At 49.4% G+C, this 16,951-nt stretch overlaps 1 protein-coding gene across 8 annotated transcripts; it reads left to right on the forward strand.

The window, feature by feature from the left end:
• Positions 1-115: 115 nt before the first annotated feature.
• On the forward strand, positions 116-15,089 carry CES4A (carboxylesterase 4A). 8 transcript variants are annotated; one of them, XM_043898706.1, is made up of 14 exons: positions 125-531; positions 3,730-3,931; positions 7,731-7,872; positions 7,954-8,087; positions 8,413-8,566; positions 10,131-10,235; positions 10,313-10,417; positions 10,542-10,580; positions 11,085-11,225; positions 11,674-11,808; positions 12,196-12,349; positions 13,008-13,136; positions 13,349-13,421; positions 14,346-15,089. In XM_043898706.1, the coding sequence occupies exons 1-14, from the start codon at positions 474-476 to the stop codon at positions 14,485-14,487; spliced, it is 1,713 nt and encodes a 570-aa protein (XP_043754641.1). In that variant the 5' UTR covers positions 125-473; the 3' UTR covers positions 14,488-15,089. The 8 variants fall into 8 exon arrangements, 7 of the variants coding, with proteins under 7 accessions (XP_043754643.1, XP_043754644.1, XP_043754639.1 ...); XM_043898707.1 differs by having other exon boundaries at positions 130-531; positions 11,734-11,808; XM_043898704.1 differs by having other exon boundaries at positions 119-531; positions 7,731-8,087; positions 10,316-10,417.
• The last annotated feature ends 1,862 nt before the right edge of the window (positions 15,090-16,951 follow it).

Genomic DNA, 16,951 nt, shown 5'->3' on the forward strand with positions numbered 1-16,951 from the left:
AGTCAGCATGTGTGAGAAGGGTTAGGGAGTGCCTGTGAAAGGGACTGCACAAACTGGAGGGAAGCCTCCGTGTATGTGTGTGTGGGCGGGGAGTAGGGCCTTTAAATCCGCAGGGAGGAAACCTGGGGGCCAAGAAACAAGTGCTCAGGGGTTCTGCTCCAAACTTAGTACCTACTGGTGCTCAGTGCTTGACTCACACTACCTCAACTTTAAGCCCATTGCACAGATGAGTGCAGTTTTTCACTCAGTTTTTCAAAGAGCCAAGACCATTGACAGTGACTTATCACCCCAACGCAGAGATACAGCTGTGGGCTGATGGGAGAGCTGGTTACAATTTCTCCCACCCTCTCACCTTCTATTGATGATTAAAAGATAAAAGTCGGACAGCCCAGCTCGCCGCAGACACATCCGCCATCTGACATCTGCGGGGTGGACATCGTCCCAGACTGTGGCAGGAGCTGGCTGGCCGGAGAATGAATTGGATTCTGTGCTTGAGCCTCACCCTCCTTCTGGTGGCGCAGACAGCCTGGGGTAAGCCCCTACCCTTCCCTGGTTCAAGAGGGACATAGGCCATAGGGACAGGTCCCCAACTCAACCTCTCCTGGGGGCAGCAGGGTAGGGACATTTAGAGATCTGGGTGGATGGGGGTGGTGGGCAGCTGGGAGCATGGACATTTATATTTACATTTTTATAAAATATATCTTATAATTTACATAACTCTATATGTTATAATTATGATTGTATACTTACATTCTTTATACAATTAATACTGTTTAAAAATCTTATTATATTAGTGTGTGTGTATATATATATATATATATATCTTAGTGTATGTGTGTGTGTAAAATCATTGTGTAATCACCAACCAGATCAAGATCTAGAACATTTCAGGACTTCTCTGGTGGTCCAGTGGTTAAGACTCTGTGCTACAATGCAGCAGGGTGGGTTACATTCCTGGTCGGGGAACTAAGATCCCACATGTCATGAGGCAAGGCCAAAAAAACAAAAAAAGATCTAGAACATTTCCAGCACCTGACATGCACCTTCCCAGGCAATACACTCCAAGTAACCACCACCATTCTGATGGCTATCATAATTTAGTTTTGCCCATATTAACACATTAATTTTTTTTTTCTTGGTTACATGCAGGAACTTAGCTCCCCAGCTAGGGATCAAACCTGAGCCCTCTGCAGTGGAAGTGCAGAGTCTTAGCCACTGGACCGCCAGGGAAGTCCCCACATTAAAAAATTTTTTTAACTTGAAACTTTGCTAAAACAACTTTAGCATTCTGGCACATTGTTTGTTAGTCTTTTTATTGCATATTTGTATATAGCTGTGATATAAGCACCTAAACAATTTTATTCTGTTTTTTTTTTTCACTTAAGATCATGCATAAACAGTTTATAACTTGAGTTCATAATTACATTTACTTTTCCTGAACCCCAGATACAAATAATGCTTCTTGTTCTCACTATGGCAAGTATGACTGTGATTCATAAAGTCTTTCTTTTAATACATTTCTGACTAGTTTCATAAGGGTGGACCTAGAGTGGAATTACTGAGTCAAAGCATGTGAATATTTTATGACTCTTGTACATTTTGCCAAATTATTTTTTCAAGGTGGTGTATCAGTTTATCTTCCACCAACAGCATATGTGGGTGTCCTTTTCATTGCATCTTTGCCAGAATTGGGTGCTATCATTTTTCAAAGATTTTTCTTTTTTTTTTTGGATGTGGACCATTTTTCAAGTCTTTACTGAATCTGTTACAATATTGCTTCTGTTTTATGTTTTTGGTTTTTTGATGGCAAGGCATGTGGGACCACGGATGGAACCACACCGCCCCCTGCATTGGAAGCACAGAGTCTTAACCACTGAACTGCCAGGGAAGTCGAGGTGCCATTGTTTTTAATTTATTAAGTGGAAATTGTAACTCTTGGTTTTAATTAGTATTTTATGACTTCTAAAAACATGGAATATTGTTTTCATAAGTGTTTACGTATTGCCTCAGGGTAGCAGAGGTAGGACCGGGAACACTCCTCATCAGCTCTGATTCAGGGGTGTAGAGCACTCTGTCACAGGCTTAGGTGCTCCCAGAGGCTGGGTGAGGACAGTAAAACATTACTGTTTAGGCAGAGCTCTGATGTGAGACAGTCTGTGTCACCCTGGACAAGTTATATACCACTTTGAACCCCCATTTCCACATTTGTGTAGTAGGAAAATACAAAACAGTTACCTTATAAATTTTTTAGGCAGATGAGGTGAGAGAGCATAAAAGTGTTTGGCACAGTGCCAAGCTATAATAAAAGATCAGTCAATCATAGTCATTAGCTATTCAATCATGGGTGGACCCAGAATTCAGGGCAAATCTGAGTAATATGATAGATCTTGACCTCCTGGCTCTGTCCTATGAGATCTCAAGCTGGTCACTAACCATCTCTGGGCCTCAAGGCCCCACCCCACTCCTCCAAGGGCCATTGAGAAGCCTACATGGGAGGACCATGACAAAGGGCCTTGTAAGTTGCAAGGGACTACACACACACAGAGGAGGTTTGAGATGGTCCCTTGCCCCCACTGGCACACACCTCCATGTTTGAAGGGTCACTATCACAGCCAGTTCTTTGTGCCCAGATATTACTCAAGTAAGACCTGGGGATGTGGGCAGAGAGGCCGCCTGCAGCTAGGGTGTGAGGGTGTGTTCTTACCACACCAACTGTTGTTATTCAGTTGCTCAGTCATGTCCAACTCTTTTTGATCCCTCTTTGCTGCCTGACTGCAGCACGCCATGCTCCTCTGTCCTCCACTGTCTCCCAGAGTTTGCTCAAATTCATGTCCATTGAATCCATTGAGTCAGTGATGCTATCTAACCATCTCATCCTCTGCCACCCCCTTTTCCTATTGCTTTTAGTCTTTACCAGCATCAGGTCTTTTCCAGTGAGTCAGCTCTTTGCATCAGGTGGCCAAAGTATTGGAGCTTGAGCTTCAGCATCAGTCCTTCGAATGAATATTCAGGGTTGATTTCTTTTAGGATTGACTGGTTTGATCTTGCAGTCCAAGGGATTCTCAAGAGCCTTCTCCAGTTCCACAGTTCGAAAGCATCAATTCTTTGGCACTCAGCTATATCAATGCTATTCGAAAAATGAGTTGCATCAAAATCTCCTAGAAGGGGTTGTAAATCTAATTTCCTGATGCAACCTGAGATTCTCTTTCAGAGGATGTAGAATGGGACCCAGGAATTTGAATTTCCTGATGATTCCTCCAGAGGATTCTAATGCCCAATCAAGTTCGATAATATTTTTATTAGATTTGCTTTCTGTCATTTTCTAGGGTGAGCCCCCAGGGAACCAGGGCACAGTAAATTTCAGCTTTTTGTTTTGTTTTTTGACCATGTGACTTGTGAGATCTTAGTTCCCCAGCCAGGGGTTGAGCCTGGGCCCTTGGCAGTAAGAGTGCAGAGTTCTAGCCACTGGACCATCTGGAAATTCCTGAAAAATTTAGTTTTGATAAAGGGGGAGGAGGAGAAAGAAATGACAGGGGTGCTTCAGGAAGGGAAAAACAAACAAACAAACATAGCTTTGATATCTTAAATCAAATACACTAGATAAAATTACTAAGAGGAACACAAAAGAAGTAAGCAATGACACAATTGTGAAAAGCTTCAAGCTGGTGCTGTGGCAGATGGGTCAAGGTGTCTCTGGTGTCCAGGGTGACCCTTCTCTTCTCTTTCTAGGTGCCTTGCACACCAAGGAGCCTCTAGTGGATACCAAATATGGGACACTCAGAGGAAAGCAGATACACGTGGGGAAGACACCCATCAATGTCTTCCTAGGAGTTCCCTTCTCCAAACCTCCTGTGGGTGCCCGCAGATTCGCTGCCCCAGAGTCCCCAGAGCCCTGGGAAGGAATCAGAGATGCCACCACCTACGCCCCTGCGTAAGAACCAGAGGACTGTGGGCTGGGAGGTGGGCAGATCCCAAGCAAGGCGGAGAACCCATGCCCGCTTCTGGGCCAGGGTTTGAACAACTCACCGAAGAGTGCACTTGTGCCCACGGGCAAGCCTGGGGACCATACTGGGCCTCAGTTTCCAAACCTATATAATGAAGTAGCTGGTCTAAATGGTACTTAAGTCACTGATAAGGCTGTTTTTTATTCTCTTGTGGGAAGGCTCCAGGCAAAGAGGAGATGCATACTGACTGTGCCCCCAGGACCTGCTGGGGAGCTGAGTGTCCCTAAATGTGTGTAAGGAACAGTACACACACACACAGAACCCTGAGCTCTTCCCTCTTCCTCGGTGCTTGAACCTAAGAAGGCCACATGTCACCCCTAGCCCTTCACTGCAGAATATGGGGAAACCTGGACTCAGTTGCAGTTTCAATGTCCCAGGGTCTTCATGCAACCCCGAGCTGGGCCTGAGTCACATGAGCATGTTGGGACAATGACTGCCCTTTGAAGCACTGGGCTTGGCAGTTTACCAAGAACAAGTATATTCACTGTTCACTCAGACCATTGAGTAACGCACTGTCCAGAACATTCTGTGATGAACACTAACACTGTTCAGCATCGGTTGGATAAATTACTGGATTTAAAAAAATGTCTACTGTGAGAACCTGGGTGTCAGGTGATATAAAAAACTACAACTACCTGGGTATCTAGTTGTTAAAAAACAGGATGTCCACTGTTAGACCATGATTGACTGTTACTGGAACACTGGAGTGTTGGTTGTTAAACTACTGGCTATCACTGAGAGAAGCCTAGGCATTCTGAATATTGTGTGACAACTGTTATTCGGAACCCCATGGATCAGGTGACAGAACATGGAAAAACCATTGTTGGAACTCTGAGGATCAGGAGTTTCGAGATTGGGGTGTCCCTTGCATAAACATCTGGGTATCTGTTGTGGGAATATTGGCCACTGGCTGTTTGGAACACAGAGTGTCAGGTGTAAGAATTTGTGGATAACTTAAAACAGACTGTGGGTGGTAATTAAGGGGAGAACAGGGAGAAAGAAAGCTCTTACAGAGATGGTGGCTTTGACCAGGGTAGTTACAGTGGAGATGGGTGGGAGTAGTCAGGCTCCAGATTTATTCTGAAGGTAAAATTGACAGGATTTTCTGGAGAACTGGATGTGAGTCACAAGGAAAGAAGAATAATCAAGGATAATGACTAGTTTGGGGGCAGAGCAGCAAGGCAAATAGAGGCACAATTTACCTAAATGGAGAAGACTAGGACAAGAGCACGTTTGGGCAAAACAAGAGTTCATTTTGGGGTATGTTAAGTTTGGCATGTCTAATAGATATCCATGTGGAGATGTGGAATAGATGGTTTGGACAAAGGGAGCTGGAAGGAGACTAGTCATCAGAAGGTCAGTGGTGTGAAGCCCTAGGCCTGAAGGACATCAGCTCAGGAAAGAATAATCAGACTGAAAAGAGAAATGAGGGTTGAGGCCTGGGGCATTCGCCTGCTTAGGCTGGAAAGAAGAGGAGGAGGAGTCACCCATGAGGTGGCAGGAAAACCAGGGGAGTGGGATTACAGAAGCCTAGAGAAGGAAGTCAGGTGGCAGAGGATGAGATGGTTGGATCACCAACTCGATGAGTTGGCATCACCGACTCGACGGGCATGAGTTTGAGCAAACTTTGGGAGACAGTGGAGGACAGAGGAGACTGGCATGTTGTAGTCCACAGGGTCGCAAAGAATAAGACATGACTTGGTGACTGAACAACAACAGAGAAGGAAAGCTTTGAAGAAGCAGAGAATGGTCAACCATACAGAGGGGCTACCAGGGCAAGTAAGATGATGGGAGAGATTTAGCAAGATGGAAGTCATTGGTGACTTTGATGGGAATGGCTTTAGTGGCAGGTTGGAGACAGAGGCCTCAAATGCTTATAACCCCAGTTCTAGGCTCTAAGACCCCTGGCTTTCCTGCTGGGATGCTGGATGTGATTTATGGGACAGCATAAAGAAAGCTGAGCGCCGAAGAATTGATGCTTTTGAACTGTGATGTTGGAGAAGGCTCTTGAGAGTCCCTTGGACTGCAAGTAGATCCAACCAGTCCATCCTAAAGGAAATCAGTCCTGAATATTAATTGGAAGGACTGATGCTAAAACTGAAACTCCAATACTTTGGCCACCTGATGTGAAGAACAGACTCATTGGAAAAAGACCCTGATGCTGGGAAAGATTGAAGGCGGGAGAAGGGGACGACAGAGGATGAGATAGTTGGATGGCATCACTGACTCAATGTACATGAGTCTGAGTAAATTCCAGGAGTTGGTGATGGACAGGGAGGCCTGGCGTGCTGCAGTCCATGGGGTTGCAGAGTCAGACATGACTGAGCTATTGAACTGAACTGATCCTAACACCAATGTTAGCTGCTGCTGAGAAGTCAAGCAAAGACAATCTGTAGAAAGAGACAAGTTGCCTACCAGTGATCTTGGACAGGCTGGTAGGTGTGGAGGGAAAGAAAACTTATTGAAAAGTTTGGCCGTGAGGGGGAAGAGAGAGATAGATTAGTTGCTGGAGAAGGTGGGTAGTAGAGGATAGGTTTGGACCAAGGTATGTTGAAGTGCTGTGGGGAAGGAATGAAAAGGAGCATGTGATGATCTAGGGTTAGGGAGGTGGGGATGAATTACACCTACAAAAACACACATTCACACAGTGAAGACAGGCTGGCACAAGAGAAGGGAACAGAGGAGTAGGTAGACAGGGTTCCTGCATCCAGTCAAATGCGCCCAGCCCCACCTGTTATAAGAATAGCCATCCCCAGGGCTGGGCCAGCATGGAGGAAAGGTAAGATGGCCTGACAGCCCAAGATCCATACAGTGCATAGGTACAGGGCCAAGTGCCAGGAATCAGCTGAACACATCTCCATCCCTACCCTTTGAAAGCAAAAACAACCAATCAAAATTACTCCAAGTCAGTATTATAGTTAGTGGTGTATAGAGGTTTGGGAAGCCCAGAGGAGAAAGTGCCCAGCAGACACACACATAAGCTGGACCTTAAATGTGAGTAGGAGCTTGCTGGGCAGAGGAGAAGGCATTTGGTAGAGAGAACAGAGGCATGGAGGCTTGGAGGTGGGAGGCAAGAGGTCATGTGTATTTGGAGCAAAGAGTGACTGGGAGGAGATGACTAGATGGGAAGGAGAGCCTAGGTCATTGTGGGTGAACCTAGACTTTATCCTGGGGGCAGGAGGAACCAGGGAAGGTAATAAGGAGGGGAGTGACATGGTCAGATTTGTGTTATCTGTCAATCTTTCTGGCCAGGGAGTGGAAGATGAGTTGGAGGGGAGGTGAAGAGGCAGGGGCAGAGTCCTGGCCAGAGTGATGGTGGCCTTCACAGGGCAGTAGCCTTGAAGTGAACAGAGGGGGCCTATTCAAACGCTGTTTTGGAGTCAGAATAGAGACTGAGAGGAGGACAGGGCATGTAAGAAAGGAGGTGGCCCAGGGCACCCAGGTTTCTAGCTTGACAGCACCAACAGGTCTCCAACAGGAGCAGGGAACTGCTTCCTTCCTTGGGAACAGGCACACCAAGGTGCAAGGCAGGGAATGCCAACCTGCCTCTTACCCCTGGACCTAATGTTAGTGGAGGCTGCTAGGACAAGAATACACACGCACACACAGCCACACGTTGCCTGAATCTTGCCTCGGGTTCTAGTCCCTCAATACAGGAACCTGGGTTGAAACCATTCTCCCCACTATCATCACGGCACTGAAACCCAACTCATATCGTGTCCACAGGTGCCTCCAGGAGTCCTGGGGACAGGTCACCTCCATGTATTTCAACACACACAAACGATATAAATGGCTACACTTCAGTGAGGACTGTCTATACCTGAATGTGCACGCGCCAGTGCGAGCGCGCGGAGACCCTCTGCAGCCCGTGAGTACTCAGCCTTCAACCACCCACCATCCCACTCAAGCACCCCGCTGTCCCGCTCAGGACTCAGCCCTTCTCGCCCAGGTGATGATCTGGTTCCCAGGAGGCGCCTTCCTCGTGGGTTCCGCTTCCACTTATGATGGCTCCGAATTGGCTGCCAGGGAGAAAGTGGTGGTCGTGGTTCTGCAGCACAGGCTCGGCATCTTGGGCTTCCTCAGGTGGGCGGGACCGGAAACCCGCGCCTGGGGTCAGGGGCGGGGCCTCCTCGGCTCTTGGACTAAAGGCGGAGGAGGTGAGGATTGGGTGGAAGAAAGGGGGCGTGGCCTATGGAGCGGATCCTCGTGAGGGGCGTGGCAGGGAGGGGTCTAATACTTGGAGCAGACAGGTAGGTGCTAGATACCGCATGGGGCGGCGCCCAATTATAAGGAAGGAAATGCGGTGGTTAGGCCTAGTCTCTGAGGGATAGGGCGGGACAAGGCGCGGGGCTCCCCAGCACCCAGGCGTCGGGGCTCCTGACGCTGATAGTGAGCCCCGCGCGCTCAGCACTGGGGACAGCCAAGCGCGCGGAAACTGGGCGCTGCTGGACCAGGTTGCGGCTCTGCGCTGGGTGCAGAAGAACATCGAAGCCTTCGGCGGAGACCCAGGCTGCGTGACTTTGTTCGGCCAGTCATCAGGGGCCATGTGCATCTCGGGACTGGTGAGTGCAATGCCCAGATAGACCTAAGCACAGTCGCAGGACCGCGTGGCCCATGGGTTCTGCACATATACTTGTGCAGATTTGGGTATACTTTACATTCCAATCCACAGACCTGCCCTCACCACTGCCATGGGTACCACCCCTCACAGCCAAGGATATCTGTTCCATTCAGGGAGGAAACCAAGCCAGCCCAGAAAAGGCAATGCTAAGACTATGACTGTGGTGGGCCAGAAAGATCATCCAGCACTTCCTGCCTCTCCACATTCCCCCAGAGGTCTATGCCCGAAACAGAGACCACTGTGTGCCCTCTGGGCAGGGTTGGGGCCACAGATCAGGCGTAGGAGTGAGGCCTAGGTTAGAGACTGGGCTTTGCCCTTGACTTCTGGGGTACTGCTCACCTAGAGTTTGAGGGTAGGTCAGGTGCCCTGTGAGGGACATGTGGCTGGGCAGTCAGCGGGGAGCACGTCACACAGGACCTCGTGGGCCACAGTAATAACACTCAAACACTTGAGCACATTCCGTGTGCCAGTCACTTTTCTAAGCACCTTACATGTATTCATTCATTGAATTACCTCAACAATCCAAAAAGAGGACTATTCCCTTTCTGCACTCTACAAAAAGAAAAGTGTTCTCCATCTACAGAGGAAGAAAGTGAGGCCCAGAGAAATTAAGCAACTTTGTTGAAAATGCCTTGGAGAGCAGGCAAATATTTTAAGCAGGGGAGTGACACAATCAGATGTGCCTTTAGAGTTGGCTCTATCTGCTGGGTCTGGGTTAAAATGAAGCACAAACAGAGGCTTGGAGACCAGCTTGGGGTGAGGGATGGTGTATCTAATGGGGGCTAGTTCTGAAATAGGAGCGGGAAGGATGGACAATAGATGAGTGATGTGGGAGGCCAAGTAGACAGGACAGGGCCAACTGCAGCATGCAGATGACCAGAGGAGAGAGGGAAGGCCCAGGTGGATGGTGTGGATAAGGGACAACACCCAGATGGGGAGTGGCTGGAGCAAATTTGGGGCACATTAAGTCTGAGGTGCCCAGGGGACAGGATGGGGGTCCGAAATGGCAACCCACTCCAGTACTCTTGCCTGAAAAATCCCATGGACGGAGAAGCTTGGTAGGCTACAGTCCATGGGGTCGCAAAGAGTTGGACACAACTGAGCAACTTCACTTCACTTCTCCAACCTGGGTAGCAGGGGAAGGCTAAGAACTATCAGTGCAGGTAATTGGGGTCATGGGAACCATAGGGTCCCCTTCCCATATTCCTAGCCCAGTAGCAGAGGGGGGCCCCTATTGGTTTGTTACACCAGCAGAACCACTGCAGCAACACCAGATGCCCTGCGGGACCCCTGGGGCCATTCCACAGAGCAGGACATGGATGCCCAGAGAGTGGAAGGCACAGGCTCTAGGTTTAGGACTCCAACCCAGAACTCCTGTCTCCCTCCTTGCTTCTGCCCTTTCTGGGCCCCTTCAAGCAGCCCACCCAGGCCAGAAAGTCACCCCAAACTGCCCAAGTGGTCCCCATTTGTGCATGTCATGGCTGCCACTCCCCCCACCCCTGCAGATGACATCACCCCTAGCCCGGGGTCTCTTCCATCGGGCCATTTCCCAGAGTGGCACCGCAGCACTCCAAATCTTCATCACTCCTGACCCACTGAAGGTGGCCAAGGTAAGTGCCTCCTCTCTCCTAAGGTTCAGCAAGGGAGGCAGGATGGGCACACCCCCAAGCACCTCTTCTCTTCACAGAAGATTGCCCAGCTGGCAGGCTGCAACCACAACAGCACAAAGATTCTGGTAGACTGCCTGAGAACACTATCAGGGGCTGAGGTGATGCGTGTTTCCCAGAAGATGGTAGGTAGAACTTCCTTCCGGCCTCTGACCCAGCTGCCTGCATCCTTCTGACCTGGTACCCAGCCTCCCCAGGCACCATGCCGTAGAAGATTCCCTTTAGTCCCATCCTTTTCTCTTCCCACAGAGATTCTTCAAACTGCGCGGCCAGGAAGACCCTCAAGAGGTGAGCAGGCCCCATTCTGTCTGAACATCTTTTGTGAGCCACTTAGGATACTCAGGCCAAAATTCCTTCACAGGGCTGATGTTCCACTGGGGGCAGACAATAAACACTATAAATAAATGAATTATTCACTTCTTTAGGAGATGATAAGTTAATGGAAACAAAAGAAGGAGAGTAAGGAGGTTGGGCATGTTGGGAGGGGTAGGATTTTAAATAGAAGGAAAAGAGAAGTCTTAGCAAAGATTTTCAAGAGATGAGAGAATGCGCTATGTGAACACCTCTTGGTGTCAGCCGAGGGGTGGGAGATGGGGGAATCCTGAGTCTGAGTAGCCTGGTCCTGCCTGTGGCTAATCCTCTCTCACACCAGGTTGACTGAGCCCCAGCTTTTTCCCAGTCAAAGCACATATACTAGAATGATTTCTGGAACTTGCTGAGCTGTCATCTTAGACCAACGGGGTCCTAGGAGGGTAAGTGGGAGGATTGACTGGAAACCCCCTTGCCTTATAGATTGTGTGGTTCATGAGCCCCGTGGTGGACGGTGTAGTGTTCCAGGACAACCCCATTGTGGTCCTGATTCAGGGGCAGGTTGCACCTGTGCCTTACCTTTTGGGTGTCAACAGTCTGGAGTTCAACTGGCTCTTGCCTTTTGTAAGTGAAAAGGAGGGATGCCCATCACAGTAGGGGTAGCAGAGGATGCCTTATGAGCAGTGCTGGGTACCACGTCAGATTCCAGAGGTCTCTCTGGGGATGCCCAAGAGCTTGGGAGCCTCCTGCAGTCCCTGTGCAGTGAGAACTGTACAGGAATAATGAGAGGGAGAGAAGTGTAGTCTCTTGGAGGTTTGGGGGCCCCCAAATCCTTAGCTCATAGTGTGAATGGGTCCTCATATCCATTCCTTCCCCACCAGGCGGCTGTACATCCTGGGTCCCTCCCTTGCTCCCGGGTGGATCAGGGCAGATGCCCAAGCTCAGGAGGGCCCTCCCAGCCCTCACTGCAGCTCCAAACCAAGTTAGTGATGGAGAGGTTGGGAGCAGGAGTGCGGGAAAGGTCATGGGTACTCCTGTTCTGAGAAGAGCCTTGGGGCCTGATGTGGCACAGCTGGAATCCTTCCTAATGTTTGGGCCTGGCCTACACCTGGGCCCTTGCCTTGTGGAGCAGATCGTGAAGTTTCCAATGAGCCATCTGAGGAAAGAAACCATCATCAAGCTGCTCTGGAGTACCAGCACCCTGTTGGTGAGGGGCCGTGCTATCACGTGTGCTCTGTTTGGTTGGTCAAGGCAGCCTCCCTATTTTTACCTACTAGCTGCTCTTCACAAAGGGCTCCCAGCTAGGACAGAGATGTTCCTTGGGGGGGGCCTGGGGTTTTGCATGGGATCAGGTGGCTGCTACTGGGCAAGGCTCTCCAGACTTCCTCGGGGACAGAGCAGGCAGTTCTCATGCAGCTAAAACACTGGGGTAAGAATTGTCAAAGGGGGAGACCTTCCCAGGAGGCTCCTCATCCCCCCACACCCAGGCCAAAAACTCCTGGGGGTGCCGAGCCTGGATCCAAGTCACTGGTGTGCTTACCTGTGACCCAGCTGGCACCCCACACCTCAGGGTGGGTGTGACTTCCCCACTTAGAATGTCACCAAGGAGCAGTTACCACTGGTGATGGAGGAGTACCTGAGTGATGTGGATGACCATGACCAGAAGATGCTACAAAAACATGTGATGGACCTAGCTGGGGATGCTACCTTTGTGTACTCCACACTGCAGGCTGCCCGCTACCACCGCAGTATGTGGGGTTCTCAAGAGTGGCCACACCCTGTCCACTGGTGCTGCTTGCCACTGGGCTGACCAATCACTCACTCACCCTCTCTGTACCTCTGGGCTGATGTAGAATTCCAAGTGGCCACAGAAGAGACAGCATGCTGTCAACTGCAGAGAAGAGAGGCTGTTCCTTAGGGCTGAAGAGGGCAAGGCCAAGGCCAGCCCAGAGGAAACAACCTAGGGTGGTCAGGGAAGGTCTCCTGGCTGCAAGGACAGGCCTCTATAGGGGTATCTTGGAGATCCTACCCAGGCTGACCCAGGCTTGGGCAACACGTGGGTGAGAGGTCAAAGGAGGGGCTGGAGAAGGTAGACACTGAAGAACCTTCAGTGCCAAACAGAGAGAGGAGAGGTTCAGTGGAAGGAAGAAGAAGGCTTACCACAATCCCATGAACTGTTTTCACGTCCCTAGTCTGCAGATGAGGACTTGCAGCTCTGAGAGGTTGGGTGTCTTGCCCCAGGTCACGTGACTAATGAGTAGTATAGGTAGGATTCGAATCTGCTCCCTGGATTCTGAAGCCCAAACTCTTCCCCCTGCTTGATGCAGGTGGGTGGGATGTGTAGGGTGGATGAGAAGTCCAGGTTGAGTCTTTTTCAGCAGCCTTCATTGGGTTTCTTGTTCCTAGATGCTGGCTTCCCTGTCTATCTGTATGAGTTTGAGCACTACGCTCCTGGCACTATCGTAAAACCCCGCACTGATGGGGCAGACCACGGAGATGAGATCGGCTTCATCTTTGGGAGTCCTTTCTCCAAAGGTGCCGAAGCCCCACCTGACTCCCCGCTGGGTGTCAATCTCTCCATCTTTGTGTTCTGACCCCACCCTCCCTGGCTGACCACAGGGAGTTAGCTAGTAAATTCTTAATCTGGAATACTCTCTCAAATGAAAGCCTCCCAGCATGGAAGCAGTGGGGTGGGATGTCCCCACCCCATGGTCCGTTCTAAACCCTACCTTCCATTCTGCCTCCAGGCCATTCCTCAAGCAAGGAGAAGGCACTGAGCCTCCAGATGATGAAATACTGGGCCAACTTTGCTCGCTCAGGGTGAGTCTGATCCCCCAACACGTGTGGGTGGTCTTCCTACCAGCGCTAGACCCAGTGGTCAGCTGTTTCAGGTATTTGTCCTTGTATGTCCCATAGAAAAGGCACCCAGGCCTAAATGTCCCTAGAATGTGCCTCTTTCTGTCCCATGACCACATCCTTCATTCACTCAAGCATTCCATAGTCACTACCAATGCGCTTTTTTGTGGCCAGCTCAATACTGGGAGCTGGAATTCAAGGGTATCATAGACATGATCCCCATCTGCCAGCATCCTGTTAATAGTTAACAAAGATATTAAATTACCATCTGGCATGATGAGAATTGTGTTAGGGAAGCAGAAGGCACTATGAGAGCATAGAGGAGGTGTCTGACTGACCTGGGGTGGGCAGGGGCGGTTTCCTGGCAGAGATGACTTATGATCTGAGCTTTGGCTAGTCTTGCAACTAGTTTCCATCTTCACGTTCTCTCTCCTTTCTCTCCATCCTCCTGATGACACTCAAGGGATCTTTCTGAAATATCATTTGACCAAGTCACCCACTTAAAACTTCATGGCTTCCCTTTGTTCCCAGATAAAGTCCCATCCCCTTCACTTGGAACAAAAGTCTTCAAAATCCTTCCTGTTTCATCTCTTCTCCACACCTATTCTCTTGACACACTCTATATTTTCACCTAACCCTGTACTTGTGCTTTCTTCCAAAAGCCCTGGGCTTTCATACCTCCAACCCTTTGCACATACAGTTCCCTCTGCCTCAAAGTGCCCTCCCACCACACTTTTCCTCCTCTTTCTTAAAGATCTGTCTAAATATCATCTCTGTAAGGCCTTCTTGAACCCTACCTCCCAAAGGGAAAGTGTATGAGGGAAAAGTAACAGAAGGAGGCAAGATGAAGACGAGCTCATGTAATCCTCTCTCCTTCCTCCTGGGCAGAAACCCCAATGGTGGGAAGCTGCCCTACTGGCCACGCTACAACAAGGATGAGAAGTACCTGCAGCTGGATTTAACCACAAGGGTGGGTGTGATGCTCAGGGAGAAGAAGATGGCCTTTTGGAAGAGGCTGCACCAGAATTAAGGACCTGAAAAGCAAGGCAATTCTGAGAGCGGCTCTGCAGGAGGGAGCCTTAGGGATTGTCCCACCACGCAGGCTAGGAACACTAGCCGTGGACGTGTCTGGGACAAGCATCCTGCCCTCCCCAGTCCAGGTCCTGCAGAGGGTCTATATTCCTTCCATGACAGAGCCTTAGCCTGTTTGGGGCCCAGAATCACCCTCTTCAGCCTGACATCCCATGATGTCCAGCTATCTCACTGACCATTGGATTAGTTCAGGCCCTTTCTGCCGGATTCTGCCCAGCTACCCAGACTCAGAACAAACGCTTCTCTTCCTTCTCCAAATCCTCCCATCCATCAAGGTCAACTTCAAGCCACTTCTTATGGGAAGTCCACCCAGATTGCCACTGCCCCACCATTGCAAACAGTTTGCCGTTCGCCATTCATCCTGCTCAACCTTATGCCTTTTCACATTGGACTGAGGCCTTGGGCAGGTTATATGTTATAAGGAGTGATGCTTTGACAGCTGGGGATATTCTCCCCTTTCCATACTGATTTTTCCCAGGGTCCCTTCAAAGCCTGGCCACAGAGAGAGTCCTTAATAAAGACACGTTGACTTGCCCTGAATTTGTGTCCATCTGTGAAACAGTTGGGTGAAGCAGATGGTTTCTCGATTTGAGTCCTTGGAGGGAGGGAGCACTACTGGCTTCTCTCTGCTGGGCTGAGCCTGTGCTGCTCACTCAGTCAAGGAGAGCTGCTGCAAAGTTGCCTGGGCTGCAGAACACCTGGCTTTTTTTTTCACTGTCTCGAGTGCACCTCTCAGGACATCCACACTCCATGCTCACTTGTCCACTGGGTGAGGTCTTGGTGCTGCATTCAGACTCCTTACTCTCTGGTCTCTCTTGCAACCTGGGCATAACCCCACTGCCTCCCATAGGTTTTTTGTTTTATTTGGGGATTTTTTGTGGATTTTTTTATTTTTGGAAAATATACACAACATGCAATTTACCATTTTAACCATTTTAATTTCAGTGACATTAAGTAAATTTACATTATCATCATCATCATCCATCTCCAGAATTTTTTTTATCATCACAAACTGAAACTCAGCGTCCATTTAACAATAGCTTCCTATGCACCCAAACCCTGGTACCCACTATTCTACTTTCTAGCCTATGAATTTGAGTATTTCAGGAGCTTCGTGTGAATGGAATCATACAGTATTTGTGCTTTCGTGTCTGGCTTTTTATACTTTGCGTGTCTTTGCATGTTATAGCATATTTCAGAATTTTATTCCTGTTTAAGTCTGAATTATGTTCCATTGTATGTACATACCACATTCTGTTTCTCTATTTATCTGTGGATGGACATTTGGGTTGTTACCACCTTTTGGCTGTTGTGAAAAATGCTCTGAACATGAGTGTAGTGTTCCATGGGTTTTGTACCATAAACTATAATGTCGATTAGGTTCTTTATTCCTAGAGGGTTTCCTTAATCTCTGAGACAACTGGAGGCTGCAAAGCCCCATGGGGTGAGGGACACCCAATCCTCCATACCCTCACATCTAAGCCGCCAACCCAAAGGGATGGTTGGAGGAGGGAGAAGAGCCCCTTTTGGGTAAACATTTATCTTCACGACAATGCTGGCACATGAATTTTATTATCCCATTTCTTCAGACAAGTAAACTGAGACAAGAAACATAAAAGTCCCTGCTCAAGGTCATGAGCTAGTGGTGGCAGAGTGGGAATTTGATCCAGGCCTGTCTGACTCACCCTGCCACCTCTATCCAGACCTGGAACAACCCCTGAGAGAAGGTGGCCCCCAGAGGAGGTGTGACAGCTCCAGTTTCAGGGGAGGAATAGCCAGAAGTCCCTGTCTACCTCTAACCAGGCAACAGGTGACTAAATAGCCATTTTTCAGTGAAACCCAGAGTGAGGACTAGGAGCTCAGCCCCCTGGAGGGCAGTCCTGGGCAACCGATACAGAAATCAGCAGATGCTGGCTGAGGTCAAGCTGGGTTTCACACACACACACACACACACACACACACACACACACACACACACACACACACAGGATGCTTACATGGGACATCCTGCCCTGGGGATCCAGAGGCCTGACCTCACACACACACACACACACACACACACACACACACACACACAGAGGATGCTTACATGGGACATCCTGCCCTGGGGATCCAGAGGCCTGACCTCACACACACACACACACACACACACACACACACACACACACACACACAGAGGATGCTTACATGGGACATCCTGCCCTGGGGATCCAGAGGCCTGACCTCAGACTGGTCCAGGACTGCTTCTGAGGCTCCCTCAGTTCTCTCCTCAGGCTTTCTCATGCAGGGCTGTGAAGGGAGCTTATGTAAACAGTCACCCACCCATAGGGTATTCTCTTCGGAATCAGAGGGAGAGCGGCTGAATCACAGCCAGGGCTCAGCCAGCTGCAGGAGCTGTGGGG

This window comes from Cervus elaphus, chromosome 4 (assembly GCF_910594005.1).
Source record: "Cervus elaphus chromosome 4, mCerEla1.1, whole genome shotgun sequence".
Taxonomy (NCBI): domain Eukaryota; kingdom Metazoa; phylum Chordata; class Mammalia; order Artiodactyla; family Cervidae; genus Cervus; species Cervus elaphus.

Coding starts and splice junctions, on each gene's coding strand:
- CES4A (XM_043898703.1), top strand. CDS start 474: ATGAATTGGATTCTGTGCTTGAGCCTCACCCTCCTTCTGGTGGCGCAG. Junction 3,932..7,730: donor GCCACCACCTACGCCCCTGC/GTAAGAACCAGA, acceptor TCGTGTCCACAG/GTGCCTCCAGGAGTCCTGGG. Junction 11,809..12,195: donor GGAGTACCAGCACCCTGTTG/GTGAGGGGCCGT, acceptor TTCCCCACTTAG/AATGTCACCAAGGAGCAGTT.